Source organism: Chaetodon auriga, chromosome 15, assembly GCF_051107435.1.
Source record: "Chaetodon auriga isolate fChaAug3 chromosome 15, fChaAug3.hap1, whole genome shotgun sequence".
Taxonomy (NCBI): domain Eukaryota; kingdom Metazoa; phylum Chordata; class Actinopteri; order Chaetodontiformes; family Chaetodontidae; genus Chaetodon; species Chaetodon auriga.
In genome coordinates, this window is record NC_135088.1 from 8,032,658 (window position 1) to 8,059,820 (window position 27,163).

A 27,163-nucleotide genomic window follows, 5' to 3' on the forward strand; every position below is an offset into this window, starting at 1 on the left:
TTGAGGGAAGGGAAGCAGCTTGAAATGGTACTCCACTTGCGTTACAGTAGCATTAACTCTACGGGAAGGAGCTCGGTGGGGTGGTGGAGTTTTTTTTTTTTTTTTTTTTTTCCTTGTTATCATTATTAAAATAGGCGCGTGCACCTGAGGCATTAGGTTACGAAGACGAAATGTGGGAGAAAACAGGGAGAAGAAGTGCACACATCCATATATTTGGATTATTATTGGTCATTATTCTAACTTAGTTGTATTTAGGAGGTTTGAAAATGACGTTCATGTGACATGTCCGTCCCAAAACGACGTCCAGTTGGACTGTAGATACACAGATAGACCTCTTATTGAACACAGTGAATACAGAGGCACATAAGCCCGTGACGTCCCTCATAACTAATCACGCACATGCACTACTTTAACCACGCGTGAGGAGGCTGCACACACACTCGCACTCACACACATCCACAGAGGAAACGTTGCACTGCAGACCAGACTGACGTGACTACACTGCCAGCTCACTCTGCCTGCTCTAATGAAAATAAACCCCGAGTCAAAACTGAAGGCGAAAAATGAGTTGCTCCTCTGTCAAAAGCGTTCCAAAATCAACAGCTGGGCTTTTAGACGAGGCTTATGCAACCGAGAATTACACTGACATGATCATAAACTGCCCATAAGAATGCCCTTGTTTCCCCCCCCATGCCTCCCGCTGTAGTCCTTGCTGATGAAAATGTCCTCTGATTTGTAGTTTAACTTGAAATACGCAGATGACTACAAAAATATACGCTGGGTATCATCAGCCCAATTTTTTTTCCCTCCCTTGCAGATGCACGCAGCTCAGCGCTCCTCGCCGTTCTGAGCTCAGTCTTGAGTGGCGCGGCTGTAGCAGCAGAATATTTGGCTGTAAACAGAGACGCTGTGCTGTTGCCTCGATGCGAAACGCAGGCTTTTAGGAGTCGGTGAGTGATTCGAGGGGGGATTTTATTGCAGAGGGAGGCTCGTCTCATCAGTGCAAGCTGGTGAGGGAACACGATTATCTTAACATTTTGGAGGTGTCTTTTCCCTGCTTGCGTGCGCGCGTATCCGAGCCGTGTCATCCATTCGTCTTTAATTCTCTCTCTTTTTTTCTCTCCTTCATCGTAAGTACTTACTGTCGGTTTTATGACTGCTACTCTTGTCCATAAGATGCCCTAGCTGTCCTCGTCGCGAGACGGTCTTTTGATAAATGTCAATTTTATCCCCGTGGAAATCATCACGTAGGAGTCAGGGAGCGAGACAGAGAAAGCGCGATGGGTACAAAAAAAAACAAGGGATCCCAGTTGAAAATCTAAGAGGATTTTTATTTAGCAGCCACCGAAAAGAGATTAGGGCGATAGCAGTGGAAGTTAAATTGTGCTGCATATAAAATGGGCGGGCTAGTCTTTATATTAGGCTGGTACAGCCTATTCTAAAATGAAACGCTCTGCGCTTGGACACAGTCTGTTTGCCATGCACTTTATTCACCGGCACGATTGATGAACTAAAAACATTTATTTTGGACAGAGACCTCGGTACCCAGAGCAGATTTGTTAGTTTAGAGGAACATTTTTTGTTGTTGTTGCTGACAGACTGAGAGAGTTCAACTCACTACAGCACCACCAATGAACAGTGAGAGAGACCTGCGCATATCGTCAGCAGCCGCTTCTCCAGCCTCAAGCTAAAATTCGTCAGATCTGAGATCACAGAGGATTTTTCTCATTCAGTCCGGCTGGAAAAGATATTCTCAAAAGTTTGAGGATATAGCCAGCGGACACCGAATATACCCCGACTCATCTGCTGTAAGTGATTTTCTCCATTTTTTTCCCTCGCCTTTTTGTCAGGCAGAAGAAGGGGAGAGGGGAGTAACACTCGGATTTAGAAAGGGATGGTTTGTGTTGCTGGACACCGCTAGAATCGAAGACGAGTTTCATTGGGGAGAAGGGGGAGTCTGCCGTCGAATTTGGGACCGTTTGCGGGGTATTTTATGGCAAACAAGAACCGCTTGATGGTTTTAACGGGAGGCAGCCTGGTTTCAGCACCACGGACAGCGCGCCGAATAAAACAGCATCAACGCACATTTGCTTAATTACTCCGCCACGCACGCACTGGATCGCCATGCATGTATTTAGACCAGCCTTGCAGGGATGCCAGTTGCATGCAAAATTTCTATCCAGATGAAATTCGCTCATATGTCGTCGGGGAGAGGGTGACATTTCCTCTGAATAACTTAGAAAGTGTGCTTGTGCGGGATTTTCTCCTCCATTCGTTAATCTGCATCATCCCCGCTTTGTCAAATCCTTGTCAACCAGAGGATTTATTTTATTTTTATTTCATTTTAAGAGAGCATTGTACGTCCCCCGACACCCATCCGCTCACAGTGCACCTTGGAGCGTCACAAGCAAGTATAGCAGGGGCATTGTCTTCTATGTGGGCTGTGTTTCAGTGGCAGGATTTTGTGCTCGTTTGACAAATATTGGTTTTGCGCTTTCCTGTAAGTAAGTAATTGGTCCTCTCGCGGACACATAGATTCTGCCTTCAAAAATGGACCGTGAATCTGAGCATTGTGTTTTGCATGCGCAATAGCGCAGGCTAATTGCTTACATACTTTATGACCCGGCTGACATCATAGCTTAATGATTGAGGAGGACGCAAATGCTCTTATTTTAGGGGATTTGGTTTGATATTGCGGTACCGCCGCGTTTCACATTGCAGGGTATTAGAGGAGGCTGTGTACAGGTGCTACACGCTCACACAGGGTGTTATGTGGTCGATGATGTGTTGCCTTGTTATTTATTCTTAATCATTATGCGCTACAGATGCAGCCATACCCTATGCGTGTGTACCAGTTATGGAAGTCGTATTTACACTGGATCTTTATCTGATCATTGACATGCTGAGCAGCTATTTTAAATCCGGTCTCCAACATAGTTAGGGTGTAGAATATGTCTCAGTCAATGTGACATAATTCAAAATGATGTAAAGTGCGTGTGTCATGTGATGGCCCAATGCATGTGGCAGGGCCATTTGGTTTGATTCATGTGCTGTCAGTGAATCTGTGAGAGATGTTAAGCAGCAGGACCAAAAACCTCACATAAAGCATCTCTATAGGAACAAGGTCTCCCTCATATCCTCCACCTCCACGTTGGCTGTTGTCTCAGAGCATCTACATGTTTGTTGACGCTTGATGTGATGAAATGTTGGAGCTCACGGTGGACCACTGGCTCATGTGACTTGGTAATGATGTTCCTTCTCTGTCTCTTTGACCTCCAGCAGTGAAAGGTCCTCATATTGCAACTATGTGTGGACGGAGCAGGACGGCCTTTCTGTGTCTGTGGGCTTGCTTGCTTGTGGCCAACAGCGTACTGGGTGCAAAAAGGTAAGAGCAAACTTTGACTTACAGATGCATGTAGCACCAGTGTATTACAATGGATCGCTGGATAATTCAAAATATATGAAAGCCACAACTAATTTGCACATATCATGCATGCTGTTTGTATGACTGGGATTTGAAGCCATACACTGAATGTGAGACAAACACTCAGTGGGCTCATTATCATAGCTGTGTGTTACCTATATGATCATGATATTACTGGAATACTTTAATCGCACGTATGACATTTGGAGGACAAACTGTGCAGACCACACTGCATTGGGCAAAATATGGAATTTTTTTTTCTTCTTCTTTTGAGAGGACAATTACCTTTTAATGCTGGTCTCAGTGCTTGCCAAATAGTCAACTGGCTAGTAAATTTGTCAGTAAATCAGTCAGGCAGTCAGCCAAGGGAGCAGCCAGTGGTGCACCTGCTAGGCTGATATTCTGCTTTCCTGCCTATTGCTTGCTTTATTGGGTTACACCCTTACAGAGCATATCCTCTGTGGTTGTAACTGGGGCATCCCCACAGGACACCTCCATGTGTATAATTGCATAAGATAATAAGAAATGCATCACAAAGAGAGGAGATGAGGAACCAAAGTAGCCCCTGTCCATGTTACCACGGTGTAACACTTATTTTGGTTGACGAGCCTTGTGGGCCTACAGCTGTTCAGTTTTAAGACCTTGGCTATGCCCATCAGATGATGTGTGTTGCAGCGTGATGTTTGGCACAGATTTGTGCACACGTGTTTTTGACAGTGACTGCAGAGATGGTAGGCTCAATTTACAGACACACTTCTCAATGTCAACACCGAGGTGTTGGATGTCACCGAACCAGGGGCAGACAGAAGCAGAAAGAGAGAGAATGACTGGATGAGAGATGACAGCAATGAGATCCACTGTCATGTGACTGAAACTGCATTAATTCCCACATGATTTAAATGCTGGGCAGCCGCTCGTGTGCAGCATACCTCAAGGCATCATAATCTGACTCCACTCCTTGGATTAATGTGGATAACTTTGACGTTGAACACTACAGTACATAAAACCTGCATACCAGTCAAACATTCAAGGTGACAAATAAAACTACGGCACCAAAGATTCATCAGCTGTTGCAACTGCATGAGATCGTTCTAGCTCTCATCCGACTGTAGTTCTTCTGGAGAACCCTGGAGACACTGAAGGGATCAGGCTTTTCTGCACGGTTGAATAATTCAGTAGAACTGTCGCAGGCGGTTGACTTGAACAGTGATGTCTTGAGATGGTCCAGCTTGCTTCTCTCTCAGTGACAGCAACCACGCCACAAAAACACACATCCATACAGTACACACAACATGCCTCTGCCTTCACGCCCAGAGCACATGCGGAACACAGATGGAACGTGTCCTACTTGAAATATATAATGCACTGCCATACGTCTCTTGAGTTGCTCTAACTGATTAATCACGGCTGTGGCTTAGGTTTGAGATGTACTGACTAGCCAGTGGAGGGTCTGATTTACAGGGTTTGATGTGCTGTGTGTTGAGCACATTAGAGAAAATGTAAAAGTACTGATTACTTTACTGAGGGACTGTCACTGCAAACTGCAAAGCAATTATCACCCAAAGATTTACTGTATAATCCAGTCCCCGTTTTGAAGTCAAATACAGAGTCACACACTCACACGTACACACACACCTAGGGGGATTTCAACGAGACACGGTAATCAGGAAGACCTAGCACTCTGCTACAGTATGTTGCCAACGCTAGAAATTGCCTTATAATTAGATATCCGAGTGAGTGGAGAGAGAGACAGAGAGACAGACAGAGAGAGAGAGAGAGAGAGAGAGAGAGAGAGAGAGAGAGAGAGAGAGAGAGAGAGAGAGGTACAGTAACATGGAGAAGGAGAGAAAAAGAGGGAGACATTGGCAGAGTGTGAACGGTACTGTTGCTGTTCAGATGACCTGTAGATGGGGATGGTGTACAATGTTTTATGAGGAAGTGGCCCCTGGCTGATAAACATGTGTATTCTTCCACAGCACCTTTTCCCTCTCCATTTTCTTTTCCTTGACATGCAACCTTAAACTCCCCACCACCCGAAGTTTCCCATATGTCACTGTAAAAAATGTCTACCTTAAATAAAATAAAATATGCGTGCCATATTAGTCAGTGCATGTACAAATTTGGGTTTTCTCCTGGGTTGAGATGAGGAATTTGACTGGTCGGTATCTTGACTCAAACTACAATGAAACAGTGTGCCCTTTTATCAATATGTTCATTCATTTTAACAAAAAAAATCATTTACACCATTGCTTCCACTGATTGCTAATGACTTATAAGGATGGATTTTTTCCTTGTATGTGTCCTATTAAGTGTATTTTAATTATTGGTGAACTTGAAAGAGCTGGCTTGTTTTCTCTGACTATAACAAGAGGACTTCAACCCTTGGGGCGGCTTCGGTGTCTCGCTCTGATTTGGAAATGCCTAAAAAAAATGTAGAAAGCAGGAATATTAAGAAGGGAGGGAAGAGGAGGTTGTGTTTTATTTCAGCCTCAGCTGACGTCCCATGGATCCTATTTATGCTTCCTGTATTTATATATAATTGGCTTCCCAGACCTGAACAAAACAGATTAATTATTGTTTTGAATGTGAGTATTTCAAAGCTGTTACCTTCAAGATTGCCGCAAAACAAAATTGCTCATCAGAGTTTGTACAGTTCTAATGCAGGCTTCGGTTTTCAGAGGGTCCTCTTTTTTTGGCAGATAGAGGGACGCTTGCGAATTAAGGGAAATTGGTGGCAGAGAGATGCGCATTAACCCTTTTATACAAATCCATGTGTGACGCGGATGCCGCATCCTTATTTAGAAAGCAAAATGTTTAGCTGCTCACATTCAAAGCTGTGGGATCTGCCTCAATCCCACAGCTTTGAATGTGAGCCGTGTCTCTCTGAAACGCCACTCCCCTGTTTCACTTAACGGTGTTCTCACCTTTTCCCCACCTCGCTCCTCTGCCTTTTATCTCCGCCTCCTCCATCTCCGTTATCTCCGTCTTGTTTTCTCTTCTTTGTCTTTTCTTTGGAGGTTTCCTCGCATGTTTCTCCAAGTGCCACTCTCCCTTCCGCCATCCCTCCTACTTTTCCTTCCCTCCCATTGCAGGTCCCTGCTAACTAATCTTGATGACCTCTCCCTCTCCTTGGAGCCATTCAGCTAGCAGAGCTTGTTTCTAAACACTTGCTGTTTATTTAGCATGCAATCAAACCGCTCGCCATTGGCATGAAAAGCGGGAGAGGGTGATTGCTTAGCGGCACACAATACATTGTTAGAGACTTTCATCTGATTATTATCAGCACAAACACACATGCAAACATATGCATATGTACATAAGCTTGCATGCGCGCACAGACGTTGAGCCTACGGTCCATTCACGCATTGATTCAGGTATGCAAACACATTCATGCACACACATGCTCTATAAACATTCCTGCCGCATCCTGCTTTTATGAGACTTAATGTAATTAGGGGCTGTATTCCTGATTATGAGTGTCTTGAAATATTTATGCGTGGAGATGCTGCAAACTCTGCTCTCACAATTACTGATTGTGACTGTTTTCGGCATTGCTCTAAGCATTTTGTTTCATGTTCAAAGAGTACATTCAGCAAGGCCTTTGTGGTCTAAAAGACCATATTAAGGGATAAATAATGTATTATGATTTCTCTCTCTCCGTGAGATTGTGCCTATGTGTGGGTGTGTGTGTGCATGCACGTGTATGCTCTGCATGCCCAGCTTTACAACCCGCAGATAACAATAACTTCAACACTTGCAAACACGCCTTTGTTAATACACAGATTTTCCAAAGCGATAATACAGGATTAATTGGCCCAATGAGATATTTGATATTATTGAATTAGCAGATATTATTGTCCACCTCTGAACAAACATTTGCGCCTTCGTCTCATATCATTATGATTGAAAACCTCACGGTCACACATTGTGAATTGTAAACTGTGAATTGTGTAAGTGTCATATAAGACTTTTTTGTACACAATGTCATTCATGATGCGTTCTCTCCTGCTCGTGTTCTTCACCAGAACGGTCTCGGTAACTACAGAGCAGGGATTCACTTTTTTTGGTCTTTGATATATGATTCATATCAGAGTTCGGTCTTACTCTTTTGGCAGTTGTGACTCTGGTTTTGGACTCTAGCTGTGACGACTTTAAATCTTTTGCTTTGCTTTGCCAGCTCTGGGCAGAACGGCATGACAGACGAACAGAAAGATAACACTACAGTGTTCACCAAGATCTTAGACAGCCTTCTGGATGGCTATGACAATCGCCTCAGGCCAGGACTGGGAGGTCAGTAAACTCAAGTCATTGAATGTATTTTATCCCTCGCGGTGACTGTTTGAAACGTTGTTTTCTTTTTTTTCCTTTTTCATAGAAATGCAAATATCATCCAAAGTGCTCCTACAAATAGCCTACTTTCCACATAACTACAAATAGTAATAAATGACTAAATCTTATGGAGGTGGGTTTGCTTTTAGTGTCAGATTCTGTGTGTGATAATTAAAAAAAAAAAAAAAGAAAGAAAGAAAAACAATTGGAGCCTCATTCTTCACCTGCTGCTTTTGTGAAACTGTGAATTGTCATAAAGCCAGCACTTCTAATAGAGCACACAGCGGATGTCATTTTATTGTGTGGGCTCCTCTTCACTCTATTGTCAACTGTCCATTGTTAGAGAGCGAAACAAAATGGCAGAAAGACAGAGAGCCAAATCCAGAAAGAGAAAATGAGAGAAATAGAGAAATAGAAAGAAACGGAGAGTTAAAGAGGAAAGAGGGAGACAGATAATGTGAGAATTGGTGTGTGAAGGACACTGAGGATCGCACAGTGTGATGCAGCAGACATCAAACAGACAGGCGAATAAAAGCAGGCCTGCTAGAAGTTCAGCAGCCAAGGGGAAGAAATTATGGATTATGATGGGTATCATTCATAAATCATGCTGTCATATTTCGGTTTCAGAATCACGAGGAACGAACCCTCACACACACACACACACACACACACACACACACACCTCGCCACATCGCCTCTGCCACCCCCTCCAATTGAATCCCCACTGGACCCATTTTGGCTATCAGTATTATGGGACCAGAGTGGCATATTTTCAGTAATACAGCAATGCGCGAATTTATTAAGAGATTGAACCACTGTCCGGGTAATGGAGCTGACACTGAAACCAATACCAGCAGAAATGGTTATCGACATCCAAAAATGGGCATTTTTATGGTGGTGTTTTTTTCCCCGATGCGTGTGTGTGTCTGTGTGTGTTAAAAATAATCTTGAATAGATTGAATGGATCAGAGGCTATAGCCAGGTGGTCTTGTATTAACAGGTAGTTAAGGGCTAATGAATGCCACTGATAGTCACTCACTCTGGCAATTTCCTGCTTCAACAGAGCGTGTAACTGAAGTCAAGACTGACATTTTCGTGACTAGTATTGGGCCAGTTTCGGACCATGACATGGTAAGACTCTTTTCGCCTCTGTAAATGTCACTAGCGTCCCCGTATCCCTCCACCCTCCATCCTGTCTTCTAACCTCTCTGGACACTGTGGGCTCTGAGCTGTAAGATGATTATTAATTTGATGATTCATTCCATTAACTCCTGATGTGTTAATAAAACTGTCACATGTGTGAAAACGTATTTTCTGCTGCACGGTTTGTAATCCCACTCTACATAAATGCCACCCTGACTCATAAATAAGGCTGCATGTGTCTTTTATGTGCATGCCGTAATAATCTTTGAACTCTGACCCCCTGTGTATTTGTTATGGAATATTAAAAACAGCAAATCTGATATGTCTTTACTGAAATATCCGAAGCTAAGAAATATGTAGATGTTGAGGTTCAACGACCAAAATGTAACTGCAGCTGTCTAGAAGTACCAGATTAAGATGCTGATGCTTCTTCCACTCCTGAAATGTAATTAAATTGCAGCAAACGTAGCCACAGTTTACGTTATGTGTCGCTGTGATTCGGAAAGTCAAGCTGTTGTTAAATCCCATTTTGAGATTACTGATAAACGCTGCAGTGTGATGACAGTAGGTGCTGATGACAAAGTTGAGAAATTTCACCATCAAATTAAAATGCTACATCAAAATATGAATCATCACTTTTGTGATTTCTTCAATATGCTGTCTAAAAAAAGCTGTGGGCTGTTCAAACATGAGCATCTGCTCTTTGCACTGTGCACCGGAAACCAATTAATCTCATCCAAATGTCTCCCTGCCTCTCCTTTACCACTTGAAAAAAGAAAAAGACTCCTGTTATCTGCACGTGAAGTGTGTGTACTCTATTTGACATAATCTCAGTTAATTGCACTGGCTGACATGCAGCCCAAGACTACTTTGCAGCCGTGTTAAAGCCAGAAGGAAGAGCTAAAGAACATTTTCTCCATCTCCAGTCTTTCCCTATCCCTCTCTATTACCTTGAAGCTCTGTTTCAGTTCATACTAATGATCTTACGCGGGCCGAGTGGAAAGTAGGAGGGTGGGGGTGGGCGAGAGAACAAAAAACAGGCTGAACTGTAATTTTTACAGGCTCCCTTTACTCTGCCGGGCAGTCATGTGGAACCATTAAAATCTGCTCACAGCTATAGTCATTAGCTGCCTCCAAAATGAAATGTCCTCCTAATTTTTTGCGTCCAGTTCTTCCTGTTTGTGTCCAGTGTAATTTAGATTACTGAGAAAAGAAGTTTCCCTAAAGATAAATGCTAACAATGATCATTCCTGGCACTTACCTAACAATGCAATACCAAATGACTAAATACCAAATGACCCACCACTTACATGGAGCGTATTAAACTGTCCAGACCACAATTATGTAAATGATAAAATGACAGAAAATGGAAAGGCAACCACAGGAAGAGCAGTTTCTATACTCTAACAATGAAAGCCGTTTTTTTAAAGGTACCAGCCAGAAAACTATCCACTAGATCTTCCCTAGGTTTGCCAAAGCCGTTAACATGAAGAGACAGTCACCGGCAGGGAAACTAGGCCAAGACTACCGTAAGAAAGTCAAAGTGACACGAGGGAGAGAAAAAGGGAAAAGCGAGAATATGAGGAAGGATAAGAAAAGGAAAAAAAAAAATGTTGGATAACTCAGCATCTGCCCCAAACCAGCTGTAGTAGATAGAAAAACCAGCTACGAGGTTGGGGTTTTGGCTCCTCTTATTTTTTTCATCTACTTCTTTGTTGACTTCTGTTTTCCCCGACCCCTCACTGTCCACCCGTAGGAGTACACCATTGATGTGTTCTTCAGACAGAGCTGGAAGGATGAAAGGTTAAAGTTCAAAGGCCCCATGGCCGTGCTGCGTCTCAACAACCTGATGGCCAGCAAGATCTGGACCCCCGATACCTTCTTCCACAATGGCAAAAAGTCAGTGGCCCACAACATGACCATGCCGAACAAGCTGCTGCGAATCACAGAGGAAGGCACGCTGCTGTATACCATGAGGTAGGCTGACACTCCACTATGATGGTGCAATGAAGGATTTTAGAACAAGCCAGAGACTAAAATGCTTTTGAGCTTGAAGAAAAAGCAGAGATCAGAGACCAAGGCGTTTTTTTTTACCCTGTCACATTTTTACTGTGGGCTCGTCTTTCACTGCAATATATAAGACCTGCACCTCGATGGAAACAGCACATTTGTGCCTGGAAGTACAGAGGACTCAAAAATGTCTTTTGTGCAGCACAACACACTTCTAATGCCATAAGTCATAAGAAGAGAACAAAAAGTTGAACTGCTTTGATATTTTGTTTTACAGAATAAAAGGAATACGTTTTCCAAGTGCCCACAAGTGTTACCAGCGTTGGAGGAAAAAGGGCCGGGGCTCCACATTCTGTATTTGCATTTTTACAACCTCTACAAACCTGGAGGTTTCCTCTGCCCCTCTCTGCTCTGTGTAAACACAGCCTGCAGCTCTGTTCACTTTCACTGAATTTTTGTCAGCTGCACTGATGAGCGAAGAAATGTAGTGGTTCGTGCCAACGGTTTATCTTTGGTGAAAATTAAAGTGAAAATACAGTGATTTTGGTGAAACATCAAAATTTTAAGCTTAATTTTGCTTATTTTTCCTGACTGAAGCATTCGTGTCGCACAATATGTTCAATGACGGTCAGAAAGGTGAAAATCTGATGATTAATTTTCTGGCTGTGATAAATGGTGACATTTTGGTGACCTTTTAAAAAAAAACAAGCCTTTTAAACCCACCGGCGGGTTGTGGGATTCTGAGGGTTGATATCAGTGCGCACTTCATTTGTTCAAGAGGACGGAGGGTTAAGGGCTCACTGAACCTATATTGCCTGAATTGAAAAGAGGGTGACTGATGTAATTTTATGTGGAAACATGACTGGTGACAGTTTCAATGATTCCAGCTCAAAGGATACGGCCAGCTTTATTCCATATTTTTCACCAAATCCCATCAAACAACCAAAACCAACAATGCGTTTACGGTCTCTCAATACGATTTGACTTCCCTACACTATCTGTAGCATGCAGCCCCAAGACCATTTGCAAACACAAACAGTTTCTCAGTAGTTTCCTAAAACAGCTCAACACATTATTCAAACTGGGTAAATAGTTGCTGGGGACCGTTTTCAGCTGCGGATTAGTACACATTTGGTGAACTAGAAAACATTTATGGCACCAGGATGACATATGTAGGATTGACTCATAATAAATTACAGTATCCATGTTCATGGTAATGAAGGAACATGCCACCGATGCTGTGGTTTGCTGATGTGTTTTGAATGTTTTTTGGACAATGATGGAGATCTTTGACTCATAGGAATAAGCTTCTATTAAACATGAAACATGTTCAACTGTGAATATACATAATACTTCACTTTCTATCGTTACATAGATATTTCTTTGCACACAAAGATTATTTACTACACTACTGAATCTCTATTTTTTATTTTTATGAATTTACAGATTATACTCAGCCATTTATAAGCCCTTGCAAATATCCTGTACAATTTGTCATTTTTTCCATTGTGGTGCTCACCAGGAAAAATAAAATAGTTTTATCCTGTCATGATTTATCACTCTGGGGATGCTACCTGACAGCTGCGAGCAGGAAGATAAGGTGTACGACCAGCTGAGCTGAGTTTAGAACCACTCGTGGCACCTCAGTAGCCTTCAGCGGAAAAGGAGCTAAATAAAAGCTTAAAGGCAGTGCAAACCTTGACGCACACCACGGGGCGATGCTAATGTGAGACGTCTAAGGCGAGGATCGTAAAACATTTGTTTTAGCATGTTTACTAGCGGGGGGAGGGGGTAGAGGCGGAGCCCATATTGCTGTCACAGATGAGCGAGATGAGGGATGGATGGGAGATTAGTGTGTCACGGGTGGCCTGACATGCTGTTTTTCACCAAGCTGTCAGGAAATAGAAACCCACAGCTCAGGGAACTGGAGCGTTTTCTGTTGGTTTGGGGGAAAGTATCTGCAGTTTGACAGTGTTTGGTGCTGAGAGACTGGAGCGGAAAAAAAGTACTCCACATGTTCCTGGTGCCTCACTGTACAGACATATCACTCTTGTGCCATAATTCTTCCAGTCCTCTTCCTCCGCCCTCCACCAGCACTACCACCATGCTTTCTTCCTTCCTGACTTTGCCACACGCTGTGTTATCCCTTCTTTTTCTAGCTGCTTTTCTAATTCACTATCCATGTCTGTGTGGTTCTCTCTAGGCTTACAGTAAGAGCAGAATGTCCCATGCACCTGGAAGACTTCCCTATGGATGCCCATGCTTGTCCGCTGAAGTTTGGCAGCTGTAAGTGGCCTCTGCGCTCGCACACAGCCTTACCTTACATGCACATAAATGCACACAAACACAGCAAGCAGACACACATATGCCTCTTTGACACGCTGTCGCTGCCTCTTCCAACTGGAAGCCCGACCCCGGCACCAGTCCCTGATAAGGGATGACAGTGTGGTAACAGCTGTTCTCCCAGAGGAACTGTCTGCCAAGGCCCCTCTGGTCCCCCCCGTTCAACCCTGCCAGGCCCTGCAAGACCCTGCAAGACCCTGGCAGGCATGTAGCGCACAGACCTGTGTTTATCCAAGGCAGCACTCTCTGTAATAGTTCCAGAACATCACACCAGCTGCTCACCGCTGACAGCTACCCCTACTCTGCATCATCCTTGAGAAGACATAACAAGAGATAGAATGATGGAGGTTGGAGACAAGAATAGAAAAACTAAAGGGTGAGAAAGGCATAGGGGGTGGTGGATGAGAGGTGGGAGGGGTACAGCAAAAGTGAAACAGATAGAAAAGTGAACATCACACTGTCTCTGCGCCATTCTTCAGACAGATGCACAGCGAGAGTGAAAGGACCGAGCCTTAACCCCCTTTAAATTGAACTCACTCCCTAAATATTTCAGTGATGAGCTCTCTTCCTTATGCTGCAGTCTGCAGTCGAGCCATCCTTTCCTCTGCAGTGGTCGAGCCACACTGCAGCTTTGACAGGTTGGGTGGCCAGAGGGAAGGAAAGACTGACTTGGCTGTTTTAAGGTCATGTCGTCCTGCTGGGATGTTGTTTGTTTGTTTTCTTGTAAGTCTGGGGATGACATGATGTGACACGACATCACCCGAAAAAATGGTAAAATGTTGGAGACGAGACAACAACATATGAGACGGGATGAGCTTAGATAATAAAAAAAGATTAGATAAAACAGTGGAGACGAGGTTAGCAGGCACTCTAACAAGGTGAAAGAAAAGGATAATGTGCTTAAATAGCAAATGAGACAAGACAGGCAGAATTGAGATGAGAGGAGCTTAGACGAGATGAGAGAAGACAAGATGAGACAAAATGAGATGAGGTAAGACAAAACTAGGGAACCTCGTTTCAGATTTGTCTGTTTTTTTTTCCCACCTGGCATCCCCCTGCAAGGCAACCAGCAGCAAAATAATTCAGAACTTTTCACTCTCTTCGTCCTTGTCAGATGCCTACACTCGAGCAGAGGTGGTGTATGTGTGGACCAGAGGGGCTGCCCAGTCTGTGGTGGTGGCAGAGGATGGATCCAGATTAAACCAGTACGATCTGATGGGGCAGAGTGTGGATTCTGGTGTGGTACAGTCCAGCACGGGTAGGTTTCAGCAAGGTTACAAACTGCTTACTGTGAAATGCGTTGCACCAGTCAAAGCCGCTGAGAAAGACTAAAGGTCGACACCCACACATTAACGTTTACCTTCTCATCTGTCTCTGAACAAACCAATGGCCCGAAACTGCAAATTTCCCATCAGTTTGTCAGCGGCGTCAGTTTGTCGCTTCACGTATGACAGGCCATGTCCCAGATTCATAATTTCCCTACTGGCCATTTCCACCTCTTCCTTTCTCAATTGATACTGGCAAAAATTAGTGACAGCATAAAATGGGTGACCTGTTTGCAGTGACGCGAGCTGCAGGCACAAAGTACGGCTTAAGACAGTCCGATCCCCCAGGCCACACTTTGCTTTATTAGCAACAAGCTCCCAAGTGACTGTGTCTACCGAGCTTGAGTGAATACGCTATGTTGGTGTATAAATGCATTCAATTGTTTTTGTTGCAGTTATTTATGTCTTTGGTAAACTCAAAATCAACATATTGTTCTAACCAAATGAAAGCTTAGTGCTGTTCCTGTAACTGTTGTACTCTCTGCGAATGGGTCTGAATGCACTGATGAAATGGATCATGCCTGGGTATTGAGTTTGTTGACAAATGAAGCCCATAACTGTTCCAATAAATCTCAACTACAATAAAACTGAAGGCCAAAACACAACAAACCATTTAGGAGAAAAACGCTTTAGACTATAGGGACAGGTACAATAGATCTTCTAAATATATATTTTAAAAGTAAAGCACAAAGTTTGTCTGTGCTTTCTCTCTGACTTCGTCGTGTCTTTTGTCTACTGACCACAGGAGAGTATGTGGTGATGACAACCCACTTCCACCTGAAGAGGAAAATTGGTTACTTTGTGATCCAGACATATCTGCCCTGCATCATGACAGTCATCCTATCCCAAGTGTCTTTCTGGCTCAACAGAGAGTCCGTCCCTGCCAGGACTGTCTTTGGTGAGTCGTCTGCTCTCTTCTCTTCTAAACATCTGTGGGTAGAGAAACGCATCCATCAACAGAAGGTTTCAAATCTGTTCTTGGGAAATCCATGTGGAAGATATGATGACAGGACATTAGGCACTCAGTCAAAAACTACAGTGCTGCTGACAAACAAACTGGGTTTCTTAAAGATGTGAGAAAAGTCCCTCTAAATGGAACAAATACACAACATAGCCTCTTGATATTATGATGTCACAATATGACATTATGTACTGATTTTACCTTGCAAACACAGCTGACTCATGATTAATATAATCTTAATAAGTATTACATGGTTGAAAGAACTATGCTATGATTTGAAAATGATGCTTCATCCATCATTATTATGATTGGTTAACATATTAATGAGTTCACACTACACTGTGCAGGATTGATTATGTCAATATCACAAACATCGTTTGAGCTGTTTCACTCTAAATGCACCACTTACTGCATTCGTTTACCGGTTTGTAAAAAAGAAAAAATGATGAGCGTATATGGATTTTTATCTTAATATAAATGAGCGTAACACCGTCTAAAATAAAATACTGACACTTGGCTTTAGATTAACTAGAAGCAACTGTGAGACACACGGCTTTTCCACATGCAGCTGTCAATGCCCCTGGAGTGTCAGTATTTTCTGCCATGTGCATAGCACACATTCATTTTTCCTACAAGGCAACACCTCAGTTGTCCAAAAATGAAGAAGAGGGCCATCGATCGATTGGCTCACAGTACCACAGAATGTGGATTGAGCTTAATGGCCGTCAAAGTGAAACGAATGCGTGACGGTTTCACGTGCCATCATTTCAGGAAGATTTTCTGATATGGACAAAAATCATCATTTAAAGGCATGTTTTGCGATTGTTTTTGTTGAGGAGGTTTAGATGAGAGCTGGAACTGGAAGGTTGTTAGCCTAGCATAGCGGAAAGCCTGGAAACAGGGGGTGGAAAAAGCTAGCTTGGCTTCAGGAATACCAACACCTCTAAAGCTCACTCATTTGCATGTTGTATCTGTTTTTTTAATCTGTACACAAACAGAAATAGACAGAACCAACACAAAATAGGACAACATGCTGTAATCATTTCTTGGTAAACAGTGGCCGGTTGCATGGTATCTCTGCTGGTTGCCCAGCAACCTCACAATGATGACAGAGAGGTATCAGCCTTCTCATCTAATTCACAGCAAGAAAGCTAATAAGCGAACTATTCCTTTGAAGGGTATCAAATGTAAAAAAAGACTGATTGAGTAATTACACATTCAGTCGGAAATTTGTTGTGCAGTATTTCTATTCTGTTCTGTTCTATCCTGTCTCTGCACCATCGAGGTGAACATGAGCTTTAATCAGTTGTGGCTGGCTGCAGTAGAATTTCAAGCGCAAGGCTGAGTGTGAATTTAGATTTACGTGCTCTGAATGTGTGTCCACAACTGTGTGTGCGTGCGTGTGTGTGTGTGTGTGTGCCTCCCTGTGTGTGATGTAAGTGTTCGTCTGTGTGTGTTGTGTGCATGTGTCTGGTCATGTGTATGTGAGTGTTTGTGTGTGTTTGTGTATGTGTGTGTGTGTATCTGGTGTGTATCTGTCTGTCTGTCACACTAAGGTCTTACATAATGCTGCCCAAAAGGAAAGCTCTTGCTAGTCTGCAGCATGCTCTGTAGCAGCAAAGCACAGCAGCAGGCAGAATGTCCTTGAGTTACCTCGCCCTGTACACTTTCTTCTTCTTTTCCTTCTCCCTCTCCCTCTCTCTCTCTCTCTCTCTCTCTCCTCGTGGATGTCAGTGAGTGTCTCCCCTGGCCCATTACTTAAAGAGCTTTCACAGAAACATTATACATGCAACAGATTTTGCAGCTCTGCAGTCTCCAGCAGATTTTTGTACTCTTTCTGCGATGTTTTGGTGTCTTCAGCTGCATATGCATGTGCGTTGCCACAGCTAGCTACCTGCGGTGCTCGTCACGTGTCAAGGGGAAATGAGGATGGCCTAGATTAGACTCAAACAACTATCTAGGGCATGTGTGTGTCCCTCATGCTATCATTGCTGGTTCTGCTTCACGAGATTACATGCATGCAGCATGTGCACACATGTGCACAAACACACATACGCAGTTGAATAAACACATGTACACGCTTTTATGAAGACGCAGAGCAGCACAGCATCACTCTATACTAGGTAGGTCATTCATGTGATTAATATGCATCATTTGAGACAGCAGATGAATGAGCCTGTTCTTCAAAGAGGTTACAATGTCAATATCGCTGTAAATGAATCATTAAAAAGACATAGCAGACAATCAGGATCTTTCATTGCCATCTTAATCCTTTGGTTATCATCTAAGTCAAGGATTTATGTGGTATATCAAACCATTGTACATGTGTCGAGTGCTATTAGGATGAAAGAGTACACCGAGCTGTCTTCAGACAGAGGCTTTTATATGCTCTGCATCTACATACAGCTGCTGAAGGCTTGACAGGACCAGTTGTAAATGCTGATAAACACAAATAACACTTGATGTACTGAAGTTTTGAGGTCCCTTTTAGAGATGAACCCCATTATGTGATATGTGATTGCAATTTTACAGTGTGTCTCATGTCTAAATCAGTGCCCAGGTCACTTTTACCTTGAAGTCAGAACGGCAAATTTACCAGGTTCGTCCCAGGTTTAACACTCCCAACACAGCACGAGTCTAGATTGAATGCCGTCACTTTGGCAAGTCTAATGCAGAATAAATGAAATACATGGAGAGATATTAAATGCACACACTGTTCTGCCTTATTAAGAGCACTGCAATAAATGTGTCACTTAATTATTACCTCCTATGCAAAAGGAAAATAAAATTGGTTTAACAATCCAGAAAACAAAAATGACAATCAGACCATCACTGCCGCCCTGTCTTTTCACGTTTCAGTAATGCCACCTGCATGTATGAATAATTGAATATTCTGCAAAACCCTTCACAAAAAACATGTGGGCAGATAGGAGTTAAACGAGAGTACCAGTTTAATGTCTCCGTGCTTGTGCACTGTTGGATATTAGAAAGTAGGCAGCACAATTCTCTAATAAATGATGAAATTAATGAGAATTTTGATTAGGGGGATTCAATGTGTGAAGTGGGAAGAGCATCACTCATGGCCATGATGGTCATTAATTAAATCTTCAAAAGGCAAAGCAAGTTGTAAAATCCACTGTTGATGCAGCCTGTGAGAGAACAGAAAACGCTCATCTTCCTTCATACCACATTATGACTTGTCAGTTCACTGCTGTTCTCCAGTTGTGCCACCGCTCTTTCTTGCGAACTAGGTGCGAAACATAACGCAAGCGTTGTAGTTCTTTCCGTATTGGTCATGCCTGATGAAAGGCGTAAAAAGACACATATGTCTGATTGACATGGCAACATTACATTAAAAAATACAGACTTGGAACCAGCAATGTTATGTATTCCAAGGCTCTAGGAGTACAGAAAAGCTCCTAAAAGAAAATATGGTGTTTTTAATATTACATTTAATGTGGGAGGAATGACTAAACTGCACAAATGCACTTTAGTCATTCCTCCTGCAGACACCTATTCACAGCTTGCTTTCTCTCTGTTTTCATTTCAGGACAGAATTACAATGTATCACATGACGCACCGACACTAAGAATAAAAACAAACAACTGCTGTAATACTACCACAGATGTGATCAAGTTTATGTTTCCAACGTAAATGTCTAAAGCTGACACAGAAACCCCATTAACATGGACCAGCACGGCACTGAAAACACTGTTCAAATCACATTGTGTCTATGAAGCACAGCCTCTGCTCTAAATCTCTTTCCTAAAGCCTGCCTTGTAGATGAATAGGCAATTTGAAAACACAGCAGTGGGTAGAGTTATCTTATTCATCATTGTGCAGATTAAGAGGTTGATTAGTTTATAGCTAGTTCAGTATGGTGGAAAACTGTTGGCAATTTATTTATTTGCAGTCCAAATGAAAACCAAAAGGAAGCAGCCTCTGATGGTGCTGATATGCTCTCTCCCCTTCCTCTCTCTGTATCTAAGCTGTCAGGGACAGCGGCGCTCAGAAGATTAGCTCGCTTCCTTCTCTCGTCTTTAGGAGCGATTGGCTGGGTATTTATTGGTTCTCCCATAAAGCTGTTTAATGTATCTGCTCATTAAGGAATAACTCCCTCTGTGTGTGTTTGTGTGTGTGTGTGTGTGGTTGTGTATTGGAGTTTGGTTGTGTATATGCACATAAGGGAGCACGTGTTTATGTGTTACGTATATGTATCTATGTGCGTGTGTTTGTTCACTATATGTGCACATGCTGATTGTGTGCCAGTGGGAGCTCATAAATTCATGATTACTAGCTGATACATTGGGTGTGTGTGTGTGTGTGTGTGTGTGTGTGTGTGTGTATGTGGCACAATTCCCACAGCTGTGGTGCTGGCACAGTCATTTAACTCACCCGCCAATCAACATGTCAATTTATTTCTTCATTTCTGTAAATGGGAGGTGACGTTGTGATGCTGAAGGTAATGTGTTTCTGAGGCAGGCCCCCCTGAGGCCTCAGTTATTGATAAGGCATGAATAAATGAGTAGCTGCAGCACAGGGGAGATGTTGATAGACATTGAACAAAGACACCTTCACTCTCGGGACTGGTTGAGGGAATATAGAAAGTTGTTTGACAACTCCTTACACAGTAATCATTCATCAAGTTACACGGCAGTGGCAAATTCACTAATTTATTAATATGAGATCCAGCTCATCATCTACATCTTCCTGTGAACAGTGTTCTCGTTACACATTACAGTAGCATATTACCTTTTCGCAACAACAAAGTCATCGAACACATAAATAATAACATTTCAGCTGGCTATTATTACTGTTAGTATGTGATGTAATATGTTACCAGCAGCTCAAAATGACACTGTTGTTACATACAGCTAATATCAAGAAGCATAACAGCCACTTCACAAATGGTTAAAACTATAAAACCAGCACAAAAATGACAATTACCAACAGAAACCACCACACTGAACAATAAACCACAATGAACAGACTCGTTACAACCACTGCTGTACAAACACTAATGGACAAGTAGCACTTTGGGATATAAAACAGCCAACTTAAACTACTGAGTCCAGCACGGCATGATGTGAAATGTAGGCTGAGCTCCAGCTTTTAACGAATGTGGTGCAAAAAGAGTTGTGTGTGTCTGTGTATGTGTGTGTATGTATATGAGGCTGTCTGCGTGCAGACAGCAGCACATTTTGCTCTGCAGAGGTTGCAAATGAAAGTAGTTATATTTATTCAGTGGCTTTTTATTGTGCATAAACCTGCTGTTTATGAGCGTATTGTTGAAAAATAGACTTAAAGCGTAAACAAATGCTTCAGCTGAGACGCGAGCCTGCAAGGAGCCGGTGCAGACAGCTGCATAGATTAACATGAGAGTGCATCTGTTGCATGACACACGCGAGTAAGAAAAACAGGACTGACAAAATTTGTCAGCAAATTTCCTATCAAAACCAGTCGTAAGGTAAGCTAGCATCACCATAGAGCGCAGGTTATGCTGAGGCTATAGTAGCAATAGCATTATTATTACAAACCAGAAAATAAGCATAATATATAGCCAAAGGTAACGCTCGTTGTACTTCTACAGCTATGTTGGTAAAAGTGTGATCAGTGACGCATTATTCTACACAGACAGTAACATTATAAAGAAACATGTTACTTTCAAAGTTTTAAAGTAACAAGCACATGTCATATATTACATTTTGTAAGTAACTTGACCAACACTGACTCTCAGTGAAAAACTGTCAAAGACTAAAATGATATGTGATATGCATGCAGGCAACTCTGATGTCTCCAAATAAACTTATATACAGCTTATTTCATATTTTCTTGAATGTATTTGTGGTTAAGTTTAGGCAGCTAAAAGCACTGGATTTTAGGGTTTGGACAGAGAAAGATGGTGGTCAAATAGTGAAAGAGTGACTGACGTGAAGCTCAAGATGGGAGACATTTAATATCTGTTCAACATCATTCCCCCAACCAAGTGTTCACCCCTGATGTCAAAGTCCTTTCACTAGAGGAGCTTTTAAGAGTCTTTTAAACATCTTCTTAAAGCCTCGAAAATAAAAGAGTATTTGCATCCTTGCAAATGTGTAACAGGCACCGTCCTTGTCCAGGTGTAATTGTGCCAGTAAACAGTTTGTAAAACAGTTCATTAACAGCAACTTTACTGCGGGGCCCTCTTTAGCATCCGGCCCAGACACGGCCTTTAAGTCACACACAAAGGACGGTGAATTCTTTGAGTGAGCTGCCTTCTCACTTCACAATGTACTTTTGACCTCGTCCCACATTTTGATTGTCATGTTTGATTGGTTGCCTACTCAGTCAAAACGTTGTCAGAGGCACATTTCTGCCTGGAACCAGAGAGTGCAAGGGGGGGGGGGGGGAGGGAGGGAGAGAGAGAGAGAGAGAGAGAGAGAGAGAGAGAGAGGGAGAGAGAGAGAGAGAGAGAGACTTGGCTGTTATCCAATGGCAGGGCAGTACATTTCACTCACTGGTTTGAGATTGGTCAGATTAGCTGACGCCTGTCATTCAAGGGTTGTCAATCAAGTACTAAAGTTGGAACCAACAGAGCAAACAATAAAGTGTCAGAAAGATCAATAATAATAATAATAATAATAATAAACAATGACTTTGCACCTTATGCTGAATAAATTGTTTGACCTTAAGGGACAAACAAAGTTCAGCTCAAAGAGCGTTCATTTATTTTTAGCCGTGCCTGGAGCAGTTTATTTTCTAATATGCGGCTTCTTACAGGCGGTCGAGCACTAAAAGTCTATCAGACTGATTACCCCGATAGACGTTAAATCAAATTTCAATAAGCTTTACCTTGCTATGTCAGAAACCTATTAACCAAGTGGACATTATTTTCCCAGCATTCTCCAGAAATGCACATTTGGGCTGTTTGCCTTCGTGTAGTTATGTCAAACTTTCCTCGCCTCAGGCAGCAGTCATAGCCTTCCCACCTTGAAATAGTCTGCCTCACCTTGTCATTCACAACCTTAAATAAATTTAGCTTCCCCAGATTAGCTTTCTCCCACCATCTTTCTCTATATTTTTACTGTTTTTTTTTTTTTCTCCCACCACCCTGCACATGTGTGTGTGAGTGCACGCATGAGTCTGCAAACACAGGCAAAAAGCTTGTTCGAAGACATGTATCATATAAATCAAGTGTCAGTGCCTGTTCACACTGAGCTAAATTGAGTGGAAGGAACTCTCAAGAATTGAGTTACACCACTATTAATCCAGTTAGAACTTTCCAGATCAGTGACTTTGTTCATTAACAGCCTTCAAAGCCTCAAGTCTATTAGTTACAACATGTCAAATGGAGTCATTTAAAACCAGCTCTGGAGTCATGTTCTAATGAATCAACTTAGTTGTTCTAAATTATTCCTGCGAAGGCCCATCACTAAACAGACACAGAGGGGAATCGTTCTTCCTGGAGGTGGGAAACCTGTCCACCTTGTTAGCACAGTCACACACACATACGCACACACACACACACACACACACACGAGGAACAAAGCGAGCCAACACTTAATGATCATGCATTGTTCCAAACCTTAAAACCGAGCGTTTTTCCCCTTTTCTTTTTCTTTTTTCGTTTTCTCTCGTGGTATTAAGACGTTGGAGGAGTTGGAAGACTTGTTTCCATGACAACGGAGCTTGTCAAACTCAGTAAAGTATATATGATTCCAAGCATCGGGGCGCTTTTGTGAGGACTTGTGTAATACCCAGTGGTGCTGCCTTCATCCGCCCCCACAAAATTAACTGATTTACTGGCAAACAAAATAGCTGACAGATTGACACCGCGCTGTTTCCACCCATCTTTCAGTCCACCTTCTCTTACCTGCCTCCATCCCTTCTTCTACTTTACCCAAGTGTCTCTAAAAGGCCTTCGCTCTCCCTCCTCTCATGTGTTTGGGCTGTCTCGTTGTCCCTCATAACAGATATCCCTTTGAATACTCATCTGCACTCACTCCATCTTACCTCCGTAGCTCTCAGAACAGAAGAGATGGATGTGAGGTGATGCGCTTTTGTGCTCCAGCACCTGCTGAGGCCGTAAATTCACATGACTGCTGGCAAAATCACTTCGCACTGGCTGCTCTCCTATGGAGAACATTGTGGCACCCACCTCATAAGCAGTGACACCTTGATGTTAGAGACACAAGTCCACTGGAAAACTCAACACACTGTTCTCAATCCTGGACTGGTCTTAAATGGGACACCAAGCGGGTGCATCCGGTCACATTACAACTGTATGTGCTGACAGCCTACAGTTGCATGTAACTAATTTGCAGGAGTAATTTAGGTAAACTTGCAGCTCTCCCCAAATCCATGGCTATTCATTCTAGTATGTTCATGGGCCCTCCTCACATGAAAACCCTGTGTACTTAGTCCCCTGTCCCCATAGTCCAACACCCCTGGATCCACTAAAAACACAAAAAGTCTTTCTAGCTTAGAGAAATGTTGAAGGTTGAACAAAGCTTTGAACTCTGACATTAACATTTACACCTCATCCTCTGAAGTGTCTCTTTATATTTATTCTACCCAAAAGCACAGCTCTTTCCTAACCAGGTGCTTATTGTGGCCTTAATATAACTATCACCCCCGTAATCATACTTCATGCTTCAGCAGGTGCTTTGGGAGAAACAAACAACATAATACGAATTGTTTTGTGCATAACTGATCCAGCACCTAATTTAGTGTTTACGTGGGTGTGTTGGATTTATATATTTATTGTTCCTAAAAATGCAGCATGTATTCCCCCAGAATGGTTTTTTTTTTTTTTTTTTTTTAGCTAATGCAAGTTAGCTGTGTATAAATGTAACTCTGAGCTGAGATGGAAATCTATGCATCACCTCACATTTTTGTATTCCCTGCTGCCATACATTCCCATAACGACATATCACAAACATTCAATGCACGACTTCGCATTGTGGGTACCGTGCAGAGCATGGCCAGCTCTAATAATACACTAACTGCTGTAGAAAAATGGCTTTTATACTTCACATCTTAGTGTATTCAACTGTGGCTACTTTCGTGATTCTTGCTCTCCCTTTCTGTGGACATGGCTTATGTGCGCGCCTGAGTTGTGTCCTTCCTTACTGGAACTGAACATTGCCGCTCTCATGTGAAGCTACCGTTGGTTTTTCATTTGTACAAGCTGTGCTCATGCTAAGTAAACCGTGTGTGATGATGAGGCAGCGGTTACTCTTGATTATCCCTGCGTGTACTTTTTAATCAATTTAAACAAATTATCTATGCAGGACATTTGATTAAAGAACAAGCGATGAAAAGCTCTGAAACAAATTTCAACAATAAATTACGTCAGAATAAATAACTTTGACCGATTTATTTGTTATTCTCACTGGAGCCATAATGAACAACACAAATGTGTGACCACACGCCCTGCGCACCTACTATGCAGATCCAGTGAATCCATCAGAGGTGTCTTGTTCAGTTATGGCTAGTGACCAATCATTTATTTGGCTCTGACTAATGAGAACATAATAATCATCCTTTATGCTTCATGTCACAGCACCAAGTCAGCAATGCCAAAAGCATGTGAAAAGAGAGTGGGAGGATGAGGAATCGGTGATTCATCACTTAACACTTCATCAGAGCTGAGGAGGAAGAAGAAGAAGAAGAAGAAGAAGAAGAATTCGGAAGGGAACCAGTAACATTGTAGAACACGTGCAATAACTGGGTACCAGCTACTTTTGTGACTTGGAGGTGGTGGACACAATAAGAGAAACCCTACAGGACAATATAATGTAATCCAATACAAAGTCTAACTGTACGAGGCTTTGCTTGTTTATTTGTTTTTGTAGCTATGAAAAGTCAATAACAGATTGCAGCAGAGTACCAGATGTTTGCTCAGCGTCACGGAAACATTTCCAAAAAGCAAATTTAATGTTATCATTTTAAGTCTGAAATAAGGCTGAGAGGATTTTAAGAGGTGGTCGGGCATTTCTGTGCATCTTTCAAACATGGATGTGTGTCTAAGTTGGGGTATCATGTGCACTTTTCCGTAAACATCTCTCTTCACATGTGTGGGAGGGTCCTCTCTGCATATTTCATAATTCCTGTGCAAGCCAGCTGTTCGTCAGCTCCCTTCACGATAGCCCGGGTTGAATTTGTGACTTGTTTGCTGCTCGGGCTGATGTTATGTGGTGTGTAAACATCTGCAGTAGACTGTTCTGTGATGAGCGCCGCATCGTTAGATATGCTCTGACCCAGTTCCTCTCCCTCAGCGTTCAGTCGCTGATGTTGTAGTTTAGCGATTTGGTTTTCCAGGGTTGACATGTGCTCCTTCATATGATGCCCTCTGTTTAAAAACATGCCTCAGCTGTGTTAAAGGATGCTTTTTTCATTGTTTATTTTGTTATAACGGCTTGCGCATTGGTGTGCAGGTCAGAAAGCCTATTTTGCCTGCTATTAGTCAGCAGCAGCAGTATCTCTGAGGCCAACTGCATCTTCCAGCTGCATCTGTGGAAGTCTACCTTTCTGAGTCTATTAAAAGCACAAGCTGCAAGACTGCATCAGCTGCTCACATAGATTAATGTGAAAGAACTGCTTGCTTGTTTGATTTTATGGAGAAAAAAAAAAAAAAAAAAAAAAAACTTGGCCTGGAAAGTCCCTGTAAGATGGTACCTTAAAATTGTTCCATTTTAGTTTCCTGATACATAATTTAGTAGTTCTCACACAATGTTAGATTATAACAACAGTAAATTCATATTCATGTCACAACACCACTGTTCTGGAAATTTCTCATTTAGGAAATTAATGAAGGTGGTTGTTTCCAGCCATTTACTTGACAATGACTTCATTCATCTTAGTGGATAGCATTTATAACACTGACATACTCTTCATATTTTCTTTTCAAACACTTATGCTACACAAATGAGTAACGATGGCAGTGAATTATCTGACATTTGACCAGATTTCATGTATCCATCTTGTCTGTGTATCTCCCTGCAGGAGTGACCACTGTCCTGACCATGACCACACTCAGTATCAGCGCCAGGAACTCTCTCCCTAAAGTGGCCTATGCCACAGCCATGGACTGGTTCATTGCTGTCTGCTATGCCTTTGTCTTCTCGGCCCTCATTGAGTTTGCCACAGTCAACTACTTCACCAAGAGGGGTTACGCCTGGGACGGGAAAAGTGTGGTGCCAGAGAAGGTATTTGAAGCCTCCGTTTTTTGTATTAGGTACACTCCTAAGAGATCCTCATAGACGAAAATGGAGATTATTCACAAAAACTTGATTGACTGATTGATTGACTGACTGTTAGGTGATAATAAGGCACTGGACTGCATTTATTAACCCTATTTCTTCAGCTACAATGTCGGTGTCTTTACCAAAACAAAATGCAAAATACCTCCTGGCAAAATGAGGGCAAATCCATGCACCTAGGAAAGGAAAGCCCCATGATCAGACCAGACACCAGTTACCAAAGATCTAATTATAAAAATTATATATATGGACTCTCAAAGAGCCATTCAGCAGGACAGTTAGCACTTAGCTGTTGAGGGAATGAGGCATGGCACATTTACTTGTCACCACCTCATCTAATAGAAAATGCAATTTGAGTAACATGGCATGAACATTAATAGTTTAG

The 27,163-nt window shown here is 42.5% G+C and overlaps 1 protein-coding gene across 5 annotated transcripts in view; it reads left to right on the plus strand.

Moving 5' to 3' along the window:
• The first annotated feature begins 789 nt into the window (after positions 1-789).
• Positions 790-27,163, plus strand: part of gabra1 (gamma-aminobutyric acid type A receptor subunit alpha1) — a 30,827-nt gene continuing 4,453 nt past the window's right edge. The window contains exons 1-9 of one of the 5 annotated variants that reach the window (XM_076750966.1): positions 790-1,808; positions 3,280-3,385; positions 7,602-7,714; positions 8,817-8,884; positions 10,653-10,873; positions 13,110-13,192; positions 14,364-14,507; positions 15,320-15,472; positions 26,522-26,724. In XM_076750966.1, the coding sequence (XP_076607081.1) occupies positions 3,306-3,385; positions 7,602-7,714; positions 8,817-8,884; positions 10,653-10,873; positions 13,110-13,192; positions 14,364-14,507; positions 15,320-15,472; positions 26,522-26,724 (1,065 nt within the window). In that variant the 5' untranslated portion in view covers positions 790-1,808; positions 3,280-3,305. Of the gene's footprint in view, positions 1,809-1,851; positions 1,987-3,279; positions 3,386-7,601; positions 7,715-8,816; positions 8,885-10,652; positions 10,874-13,109; positions 13,193-14,363; positions 14,508-15,319; positions 15,473-26,521; positions 26,725-27,163 lie in introns of those variants that run through there. The other 4 variants (XM_076750965.1, XM_076750967.1, XM_076750969.1 and 1 more) reach the window with 4 other exon arrangements.